Consider the following 11,827-nt stretch of genomic DNA (forward strand, 5'->3'; position numbering starts at 1 on the left):
TTTATGGATTGTATAAGTTAATTATTTTCTTAAATAAATTGTTCACTTTTTAATTCACTATTACTTTTAGAATTAAGTTATCAATATTTATGTTCTGAGATCCTCATTATTTACATGAAAATCATTACTTTGAGATTAGAATCTTCACTACATCTTGGGTTGACTACATAAATGAAATTCATAAATAAAGAAAAAGTAGAATCATGTAAAGTGTATATATAAGTCAATATATGTCATATCATATTTACAAATCAACAAACTTAAAGTCTACAAGTTTGGGATACTACAAAAAAATATACACTCAAATATGAAAAAGACAATTATTAAGTATCCAAATCGAAACCATCCCATTCAAAGCTATTGTCTGGTGATAATTATTTTCAAGGTGCGGAATATAACTCAATATCAAGATTGTGGTTTGCAGTGCCAGTCAAACTTATATGCAATAAATAAGATCAAATTAGCAAACTACACTTTGGATATAAAAAATGTAATCAAACTAAAAATCTCATTACACATACTTACTATTAGACTGTCAGTATCAATTCCTAAGTCACAGTTACTTTATCATGACACCATATGCATTTCCACTCATATTCATCTGCAACGATTAAGATCCACTCATATCAAATTACAATTAGGATATAAAAAACACTTCATCATAGCAATTGGGATATATATATATATATATATATATATATATATATATATATATATATATATATATATATATATATAAAGTAAGAATAAAACAATATTAATCAATGGCCCTTTTCTGAAATTGTAGTTAAAAAGAAAGAGAATGTAAGGAAACTAAAGCTTACCAAGTTGGGGTGATTCAGCGTGTTGAATTGATTGTTGCAAAAAATGGCAATGGTTAAATCTTGCTATAATTGTGTTTGAATGTGAATAGCCTGGAGTTTCAAGAAAAGGAAAAACAAATAAAACTACTTGAATTCACAATGTATTATTGTTCATTTTACTCTCTTTACGTTTTCTTTCCTTTCAATTTATTCAAAAGACGAGAATACGCTTTAAGGAGACCTAAACACACAACAAAATAAAAAAAATTACAAAATAAAAAAACATCAGAAGATGATGAAAAAAATAAATAAAACATATACCACCGTAAAATAAATAAACCACCATATACCATTAGAGAGCGAATGAGTGGAGAAAAAATCATAGCTTATGCACTTTACTCTTCAATAATGAGCTCTGCACCAAGATGATGTTAAAAAAAAAGAATCAAAAAATCAAAGAGCCGGAAGAAGCTGAAAAAAAAAAGAAAAAATGTCCCTAAAAATGGAAAGTGAAAGAACTAATGACCTAAATCAATAAAAACCAAAACTTTAACCCAATGAATCAAGAAAATGATAAAAAAAATACCTTATTGCATTTGATCTTCAAGACCCCTTAAATATTTTATCTATCCACCATTTCATAGATCTAAACAAAAATGAAATTAAAAAAAATAACTTGAGTTTGTTCAGTCAGAGAGGCGAAACAACTATGAGTAAAAATCGAAACTTTGATAAGAAAACAAAAAAAAATGAAAAAATACATACCATCGAACAGTATACATGGAAGAACAAATCTGAGAGCAAAGAAACCATTCAAAAGAGAAATATATCTGAGAGAAAAACCTAAATCCAACACATCTCGTACCAAAAGAAAAGTAGATTTAAGAAGATGGTAGAAGAACAACAAAATGAGAAGTGGTTACCGTTTTTTAAGTCTCGTGAAGGTGCTGAAGAATATCAAAGGAAAAAATCAACCAAAACAAAAGTAGATCTGAGAAAAAAATCTCGATCCAACACATTTTGTCAACAAAGAAAACAAAATATGAAAAAATACATCGAACAAAATAAGTAGATCTTAGAGAAAAATTACCATGAAAAACAAAAATAATAGAAAACAAAGTAGATATGAGAAGATGGATGAAGAACGAAAAAAAAAACATAATTCTTGTTACCTTTTTTTTATTCGTCAAGTTGCTCAAAGCTCTCAGAGCAAAATATCATCCAAAAGAAAGGTAGATCTAAGAAGAAAAAATCCATCGAATAGTATACATGGAAAAGCAAATCTGAGAGTAAAGAAACCATTCAAAAGAGAAATAGATCTGAGAAAAAAACTTAAATCCAACATATCTCATACCAAAAGAAAAGTAGATATGAGAAGATGGTAGAAGAACAACAAAATGAGAAGTGGTTACCTTTTTTAAGTCTCGTGAAGGTGCTGAAGAATATCAAAGGAAAAAATCAACTAAAACAAAAGTAGATATGAGAAAAAAAACCTCAATCCAACACATTTCGTCAACAAAGAAAAAAAAATCTGAAAAAATACACCGAACAAAACAAATTAGATCTTAGAGAAAAATTACCATGAAAAAAAATAGAAAACAAAGTAGATCTAAGAAGATGGATAAAGAACGAAAAAAAAAACAGAATTCTTGTTACCTGTTTTCTATTTGTCAAGTTGCTCAAGGCTCTCAGAGCAAAACATCAACCAAAAGAAAGGTAGATCTGAGAAGAAAAAATAAATCGAACAGTATACATCAAAAAGCAAATCTGAGAGCAAAGAAACCATTCAAAAGAGAAGTAGATCTGAGAAAAAAAACCTAAATCCAACACATCTCGTACCAAAAGAAAAATAGATCCGAGAAGATGGTAGAAGAACAATAAAATGAGAAGCGGTTACCTTTTTTCAAGTCTCGTGAAGGTGCTCAAAAGTAGATCTGAGAAAAACAAATTCATACAACAGTAGATCTGAGACAAAAACCTCGATCCAACACTTTTGGTCAACAAAGAAGCTGAAGAGGTTTGAGAAAGAGAGAGAAGAAGCTGACGAGGTTTGAGAAAGAGAGAGAAGAAGCTGAAGAGGTTTTAGAAAGAGAGAGAAGAAGCTGAAGAGGTTTGAAAGAGGATGAGAAAGAGGAATTGTGTGTGGAAAACGTAGGGTCAGAAAGGAATAGTGAGAGAGTGTTTGGTTTTTTATTTAATTTTTAATGTTCAAAGTTCTGAGAGATTGACACGTATCCATTATTTCTTGTTGTAGAAAACAAATTTTGAATGGAAGTGGTCCAGAAATATTAAAAAATTGAAGAAGTTGCCATTTGTTAGTTCAGAATTGTATATTAGATTAGATATTGGAAGATAATATTTTTATTAATAATTCAAGATATATGTATTTTTCAATTATTATTAAATGATATATTAACAAAATTTGTTAATATATCCTCCAATATATTCATAGGCTTTAAAGACGTATAAATATGATTTCATCATAGGAGGTATACACTCAATACTATTTATTATTCTTATATTACTCATATCTTTAATAAGCTCTTACTCATATTACTATTAGATGTATGTATGTGTGATGTGCTATGTTTTTGATGATGCCTAAAATAGATTTACATTGTCAAATTGATACAGCTATGATATCTTAAAAACTGTCAATCTGTTGCCATGTTAGTTGACTAGGTTGCTAATATAGTTAACTACACATATTCTGGAAATTGAGGTTTGGACACTGTTATAATATAGTTGATTAGCCAACTAATGTAGTCGACTAAGTTTGTGCATGCAGCAGTTGTTACATAAAAACAGTTTCTGCACCTCCCGATAATCGACTAGCCAACTAATGTAGTCGACTAGGTTCGTGGCTGTTTGCATCTGTGATATAAAAACAGTTTCTGCAATTTTTTGGGTGTGAACTGGGAAATCAGAAGAAAGAAAGAGAAGTGCGAAACAGTTTCTTGGAGCAAATCTTGGAAGGTCCTTTTGAAGATTTCTATCAAAACACATTCATTGTTGACTTGGCAAGATGAAGAGATCTCAATCTTGAAAAGGTGTATTCAATCCAATTTGTAGTCTTTGCTTTGTTTGTGTTTTGGTACAGTTTTGAAACAATTTGTTTCTATTTTTTTCTGCCCTCTGCAAGTGCGTGTTTGCCCTGCTGTTGTGTGGTTGTGCAAGTGTGTGGATGCCTTGCATTTGTATTCCTTATCTTAGAATTTAGATTTATCAATTGTATTTGTAAATCTTGAAATTCTTGTGATATAGTGAATATATCTAGCTGTGGTTTGCTAGATGAACTGGATGTAGATTCGTAAGAATCGAACCAGTATAAATTTTCTGTGTGCTTTATCTCTTTCCCTCTATATTTTGTCATAGTACAAATGCTCCGTACATCAAGCATCACACTATACCATTTCAATTGATTCAAAAGCAAAGGTTATTATCAAAACAATTTCAAAGTGCTAAGACTGGACAAAATCTGTTAAAACCAATTCACCCCCCCCCCCCTCTTGGTTGTGAAATATTGGTGCCTAAATTCTAACAAGTGGCACCAGAGCTGGTTAGTCGAATACATAGTCGACTAGATCCTGACAGATGGCCAATATTTCACAGACTTTTTCTGAAGGGGCTTCAATAAACAAGCCACCCTTATTTTCTGGAGATAACTATCCTTTCTGGAAAATCAGAATGAAAATCTTTTTAGAATCAGTTGATAAAGGTGTGTGGGATGCTATTGTTAATGGTCCATTCATACCTACAAAAATTGAGGAAGGAAAAGCTATACCTAAAGATTTTCTATCTTGGACTCCTGATGAAAATAAACGTGCTCATTATGATGTGAGAGCTAATAATATAATCTCATCTGCACTAACATTGGATGAATTCTACAGGGTATCAATTTGTCAATCCGCAAAAGAAATGTGGGACGTGTTAGAGGTAACTCATGAAGGCACGGATGAAGTCAAGAGAGCTAGAAAGAACACATTAGTTCAAGAATATGAAATGTTTAGGATGAAGGCTGAGGAAACAATCTATGATGTGCAAAAAAGGTTCACTCATATTGTGAATCATCCCATAGCATTGGGAAAGGTCTTTGAAAAGGAAGAATTGAATATCAAAATTCTGAAAAGTCTGAATAGAGCATGGCAGCCTAAGGTTACTGCAATCTCTGAATCAAGAGATCTCACCACAATGAGTATGGCAACTCTCTTTGGAAAATTAAGAGAGCATGAATTGGAACTTGGACGTTTAAAAGAGGAAGAGGAAGGAGAGAAAAGGCAAAGCATTGCATTAAAAGCTGCTGCAAAAACTGACGGAAGAAGCAAAACCAAGGATAAAGAAACTGCTGCAGAAAAAGAGGATGAAGCTTCTGATTCTGAGGCACTAAATCTGATGGTAAAACGTTTTTCAAAGTTTTTAAAGTACAAAAATAAATCAAATGGAAAATCTGCTGCAGGAAATAGAAGATTCTCTTCCAAGAAGCAAGAGTCATCTTCCAGCGCTCCAACATGTTATGAGTGTGGTAAATCTGGTCATATCAAACCTGAGTGTCCAATTCTCAAGATCAAAAAGAAGTTGGAAGAAAAAAATGAGGCCACAAGCAAGTCCAAGAGAGTGAAGAAAGCGTATATTGCTTGGGAGGATAATGACTCCAGCACCTCTAGTGATTCAAGTGAAAGCAATGAAGAAGAAACAAATCTATGTTTGATGGCTGATACAAAATCCTCTGACAGTAGTGTAAGTGATCTTGATCTTGAATCTATTGATGAAAGCTATGAAACTAGGTTCTATCAACTACTTGATGTGTATAATGAGTTGCATGAAGAGGCTAGAAAGCTGCAATACGCTAATAACAGACATAAAGGTGAAAATAGGTGACTTGAAAATAGATTAAAACAACTTGAAACTGAAAATGAAGAACTGAAAACTGAGCTTGAAAATATTGAAAAGCACAAAAGTGAAAATTGCAAAAAGAATGTGATTAATTGTGAAAATTGTTCCAAGCAACTAGAGAGAATCAAATATCTAATGAGTACCCTAACTAGATTCACCCTAGGAAGAAATTATCTAGATGCTATGCTAGGTTCACAAAGAAGTGTACTGAACAGAGAAGGCATAGGATATGCAGAACACGAAAATCAACTAGGTAATCAACTAGAATCCAAGAAATCCATTAACATAAGTAAACCATCTTCCACTGTATGTTTTTACTGTTGCAAATATGGTCATACATCAAATAAATGTTACTTTAAAAAGCATGGTGTTCCTGAAGGTAAATATAAATGGATAGTCAAGGATTCAAATGTTTTGTCTAACATGAAAGGACCCAAACTAAATTGGGTACCTACATCATCTCTTTAAACTGTCATGCAGATAAGTCTTGGAGCCAAGGAATCAATGTGGTATTTGGATAGTGGCTGTTCAAGACATATGACAGGTGATGCAAAGAAATTCAGCAAAATATCATACAAAGCAAGTGGTCATGTTACCTATGGTGATAACAATAGAGGTAAAATTCTAGGTGTAGGCAAGGTAACAAGTTCTTCCTCCACTGTTATTGAAAATGTATTATTGGTTGAAGGGCTGAAACATAACTTGCTTAGCATAAGTCAATTGTGTGATAAAGGGCTGAAGGTTATTTTTGAATCAAATCATTGTTTGATATGTTGTGCATCATCAAATGAAGTGGTATTTGTTGGAAAAAGAATTAAAAATATCTACATGGTTGATTTTGAAAATTCGGATTTCAAATCCATCCTTTGCTTATTTGCTAAAAACGATGATCCATGGGTTTGGCACAAGAGACTTGCACATATTCATATGGCACATCTAAACAAACTAGCTAAAAAGAAATTGGTAAATGGGTTGCCTAACATTAAGTTTGAGCAAAATAGATTGTGTGATGCGTGTCAAAAAGGCAAGCAAATTAAAACCTCTTTCAAATCAAAGCAAACTGTTTCCACATATAATCCATTAGAATTAATCCATATGGACTTGTTTGGACCCTCTAGAACTAGAAGTATTGGAGGAAATTACTATGCTTTAGTTCTAGTAGATGACTACTCAAGATACACCTGGACGTTCTTTATCCCTGCTAAGAATGACACATTCAAAGTCTTTAAAAAGTTTGCCAATGTTATACAAAATGAGATAGACTTAAAAATTAAATCTATTAGAAGTGATCATGGAGGGGAATTTCAAAATGCTCTTTTTGAAACATATTGTGAAGAAAATGGGATCTCACACAATTTTTCTGCACCTAGAACACCACGGCAAAATGGTGTTGTAGAAAGGAAAAATAGATCCTTGGAAGAATTGGCAAGAACCATGTTAAATGAAAATAATCTTCCAAAATATTTTTGGGCTGATGCAGTAAGTACTGCATGTTATGTGCTAAACAGAGTATTGATAAGACCCATTTTGAAATTAACTCCTTATGAACTTTTTAAAGGAAGAAAACCAACTATTTCTCACTTGAAAATTTTTGGATGCAAATGTTTTGTATTAAATAATGGAAAATCTAACATTGGAAAATTTGATTCAAAGGCTGATGAAGGTATATTCTTGGGTTACTCTCTTACTAGCAAAGCATATAGGGTGTACAACAAAAGAACTTTAACTATTGAGGAATCTATACATGTTGCATTTGATGAATGTTTGGAAACCTATACTAACATGCATAAATCTAGAAAAAGCGATGAATTTCTTGAGATAGGGGGAGATTCAGCAGAAAAGCCTCAAAATGTTCAGATTGAAGAGAAAATTGTTGATACAGCCACAGATAGTCAACTACAAAGTAAACTCGATGATCTGCCAAAAGTATGGACTACTCCAAAGGACATGTCACTAGACAATGTGATAGGAGACATATCAAAAGGAGTGTCTACAAGGAAGCAGCTTAGTCAGGTATGCTTAAATGTGGCATTTGTATCCCAAATAGAGCCAAAGACAGTAGATGATGCACTCAAAGATGAGAATTGGTATCTTGCAATGCAAGAGGAGCTAAACCAATTCCAAAGAAATGAAGTGTGGGATCTAGTTCCTCGACACCAAAATCAACAAGTTATTGGAACAAAATGGGTGTTTCGAAACAAACTCAATGATAGTGGCTGCATTGTGAGAAATAAAGCAAGACTTGTAGCCAAAGGATATAGTCAAGAAGAAGGAATTGACTATGATGAAACCTATGCACCAGTGGCAAGATTAGAAGCTATAAGAATTCTTCTAGCCATAGCATCAATGCTGGACTTTAAACTCTTTCAAATGGATGTGAAGAGTGCTTTTTTGAATGGATACATAAAGGAAGAAGTATTTGTAGAACAACCTCCTGGATTTCAAGATTTTGCATTTCCAAATCATGTCTACAAACTAAAGAAAGCTCTATATGGTTTAAAGCAAGCTCCAAGATCATGGTATGAAAGACTTAGTCTATTCTTGATCAAGTGTGAATTCCATAGAGGTACTGTTGATTCTACTTTATTTGTCAAAAAATCCAATAATGATCTTTTATTTGTACAAATCTATGTAGATGATATTATTTTTGGATCCACTAATCTTTCTTTGTGCAAGGAATTCTCTAAAAATATGCAACAAGAGTTTGAAATGTCTATGATGGGAGAATTAACCTTCTTTCTTGGACTACAAATCAAGCAAGTTAAGAATGGTATATTCATCCACCAAGCCAAGTATTGTGCAGATTTATTAAAGAAATTCTTTATGGACAGCTGCAAAGAATCTTCCACACCAATGGCCACTAATTGCTATCTAGATAGTGATGAATCAGGTAAGTGTGTTGATCAAACAAAGTATAGAGGTATGATTGGTTCTCTACTTTACTTAACCGCTAGTCGTCCGGATATCATGCATAGTGTGTGTGTTTGTGCACGGTTTCAATCATGTCCTAAGGAGTCTCACTTAACTGCTGTAAAAAGAATTTTGAAATACTTGAAAGGCACTAAAAGTCTAGGCTTATGGTATCCTAGAGGGGCAAATATATCATTGGTAGGATATAGTGACTCTGATTTTGGCGGATGTAAAGTGGATAGAAAGAGTACTAGTGGAACATGTCATCTATTAGGTTGTTCATTAGTGTCATGGCATTCTAAAAAACAAGCTTGTGTTGCGCTTTCTACCACGGAAGCAGAATATATTGCTGCTGGATGCTGTTGCGCACAATCCATTTGGATCAAACATCACCTAGAAGATTATGGCATTCATTTAGACAGCATTCCTCTTAGATGTGATAGTACTAGTGCTATAAATCTCACGAAAAATCCAATCATGCACTCTAGAACCAAACATATAGAAATACGACATCATTTTATTAGAGATCATGTTGCAAAAGGAGAATGCAAAATTGAATATATTGACACAAATAATCAATTGGCTGACATATTCACTAAACCTTTAGCTAGGGAAAGATTTTATGTACTTCAAAATGAACTCGGGATACTTGATTTAACATGCACCACATAGTTACCTCTTCATATTTTGTATTATGCAATAAATGGAGTACCTGTACTGTTCCAGACTCATTACTTTTGCATCTGTTATTGTGTTTTCTGCATTAGATAGTCAACTCTGTAGTCAACAATTTTCAATACTGCATCAGGTCTTTATGTTTCTGCATTAGGAAGTCAACTTGTAGTTAACAATATGCTTTATATGCATCAGACTTGTCACCACTGCACCAGCATTTTTTCTATATCTGCATTGTGTAGTCAGTTCCTTAGTTCACTATATTTTTTCTCTGCATCAGACTTATCATTTCTACACTAAGTCTTCTTTCTGTGCCTAACATAGTCAGCTTGCTAGTTAACTAGTCACGTATTGTTCATATTTCCTGTGACATGTTTTGTACGTAGTCAACTACATTAGTATCCTAGTTAACTATGTCTATCACAGTGGTGACTTGGTAAAATCTTCTCCTTTCTTTAAAATCCCCAAATCTGTTCAGAACCCTAAAACCCCAATTTTCTCTCATCCTCCTTCCACCACACACACAAACCCTAATCTCTGCATCGAAATCAAATGGCGTCATCGTCTTCGCGTCCCAAACGCATAAAGCGCACCGCGGTTAAGATCACGTCTCGCCCCGCTAACCTCGATGGATGGATCAGTGATGATGAGCAGCACGGCATCTTTGTCAAGAACTGGAAGGACCGCAATATCATCAATCCGAAGTATATCGACATAGATTTCTTCCGCACCAATGGGTTTCGGTTTCAAGAGCATTTTGCCTATCAAAGCTTGGAAAAATTTGTACAACTTCAAGGTATCTACTATCCTAATCTTCTTAGGGTTTTCTATGCAAATGCTCGTGAGAATAATGGTACAGTGGTATCACGAGTGAAAGGGGTCAATATAATCTTGGATAATACTGTCTGGACCACTGTCGCGGGCTTTCAAATAGGGGGAGAAAAGTCGCATGTAGGTTCCGCAAATCTGCGAAAAATGGAGATATATAAATCCTTGCTACGAAATCCATCTAGTGCAAAGAGATGTAACTTCTACAAAACTGGTGGTATGAAGAGGGACGATCGCGTTATGGCATTCATTATAGGTTGGATTCTGGCTCCAAGGGCTGGAAATCATGGGCAACTTCTAACAGAGGATATTTTTCTGATGCATGCCATAAACTCCAGGGTCAAAATCAATTGGTCTGCTCTTGTGTGTGACACCATCATCAAGACCACAAAATTACAAATGTATCCCCTACCTTACGCCTTGTTCCTATTAAGAGTATTTGAGTACTATAATCTTGATTTGGCTGATGAAGTCTTTGTTCCGATCACTCATTCATGCCTCATTGAACTCAATGCTCTTCATCACATGGGTTTTGTTTTTAATGACACTGAGTGGACATTTAAGGATGATCCTTCCCCATCTGCAGCAACTTCACCGCCTCCGCTATCCACTGATCATTCCACGCACTCTGATGTTCTACATTCCTTAGCTGCTCTCACTCTGTCTGTTGCCCGTCTAGATGAAAAGGTCACCAAATTGCTGAAATATCATCACATTAATGATGAAGAAGATGATCCAGTTACACAAGACGCTGCCAATACCAGTGATGATGAATCTGCTGCTGCAGAAGACAATCCAAATTCCACTACTACCGCTGCAAATACTGTCAACGATGCTACAAATGAAGAAACCTACTCCACTGCAGATGATATGTCAGACTAGTATTCGCTCTCGCTGCTGCTTACTGTTTTGGTCCCTTGGGGTTATTCTCTCATCTCTACATATATCTGCTCCACTAGACTAGGTTGATATGTTGCTCCATGTTCTGTTCTTATTTCCTTATTTTGCTTATGCCCAAAAAGGGGGAGAACTTCAGTATTATGAAAATTAACTGCATATATATCTGCATATATCTAAGTCAACATAACATGCTTTCTATGCTTTCTTGATATATCTGTATTATGAAGATGAATTGGTGTACTTCTTGAATGTAGTGTCTTGTTTTGGCCATCATCAAAAAAGGGGGAGATTATTACTATTAGATGTATGTATGTGTGATGTGCTATGTTTTTGATGATGCCTAAAATAGATTTACATTGTCAAATTGATACAGCTATGATATCCTAAAAACTGTCAATCTGTTGCCATGTTAGTTGACTAGGTTGCTAATATAGTTAACTACACATATTCTGGAAATTGAGGTTTGGACACTGTTATAATATAGTTGATTAGCCAACTAATGTAGTCGACTAAGTTCGTGCATGCAGCAGTTGTTACATAAAAACAGTTTCTGCACCTCCCGATAATCGACTAGCCAACTAATGTAGTCGACTAGGTTCGTGGCTGTTTGCATCTGTGATATAAAAACAGTTTCTGCAATTTTTTGGGTGTGAACTGGGAAATCAGAAGAAAGAAAGAGAAGTGCGAAATAGTTTCTTGGAGCAAATCTTGGAAGTTCCTTTTGAAGATTTCTATCAAAACACATTCATTGTTGACTTGGCAAGATGAAGAGATCTCAATCTTGAAAAGGTGTATTCAATCCAATTTGTAGTCTTTGC

General features: G+C 34.1%; 1 protein-coding gene and 2 long non-coding RNA genes across 3 annotated transcripts; 1 reads left to right on the forward strand and 2 right to left on the reverse strand.

Moving 5' to 3' along the window:
• Positions 1-241: 241 nt before the first annotated feature.
• LOC114169703 (uncharacterized) lies at positions 242-1,523 on the reverse strand. The gene is made up of 4 exons (XR_003600991.2): positions 1,390-1,523; positions 1,154-1,218; positions 825-914; positions 242-601 (listed from the first exon to the last, which is right to left on the reverse strand). It is a non-coding gene; the product is annotated as an uncharacterized LOC114169703 (long non-coding RNA).
• Positions 1,524-1,577: 54 nt separating this feature from the next.
• On the reverse strand, positions 1,578-2,964 carry LOC146888399 (uncharacterized). The gene is made up of 3 exons (XR_014991437.1): positions 2,701-2,964; positions 1,976-2,041; positions 1,578-1,794 (listed from the first exon to the last, which is right to left on the reverse strand). It is a non-coding gene; the product is annotated as an uncharacterized LOC146888399 (long non-coding RNA).
• A 1,433-nt stretch (positions 2,965-4,397) lies between these two features.
• Positions 4,398-5,681, forward strand: LOC146888400 (uncharacterized). The gene has a single exon (XM_085670087.1). The coding sequence runs from the start codon at positions 4,398-4,400 to the stop codon at positions 5,679-5,681; it is 1,284 nt and encodes a 427-aa protein (XP_085526213.1).
• The last annotated feature ends 6,146 nt before the right edge of the window (positions 5,682-11,827 follow it).

The sequence above is a fragment of the Vigna unguiculata genome, chromosome 2 (assembly GCF_037176805.1).
Source record: "Vigna unguiculata cultivar grain cowpea cultivar isolate G323 ecotype 2 chromosome 2, ASM3717680v1, whole genome shotgun sequence".
Lineage (NCBI taxonomy): Eukaryota > Viridiplantae > Streptophyta > Magnoliopsida > Fabales > Fabaceae > Vigna > Vigna unguiculata.

Coding starts and splice junctions, on each gene's coding strand:
- LOC146888400 (XM_085670087.1), top strand. CDS start 4,398: ATGGCCAATATTTCACAGACTTTTTCTGAAGGGGCTTCAATAAACAAG.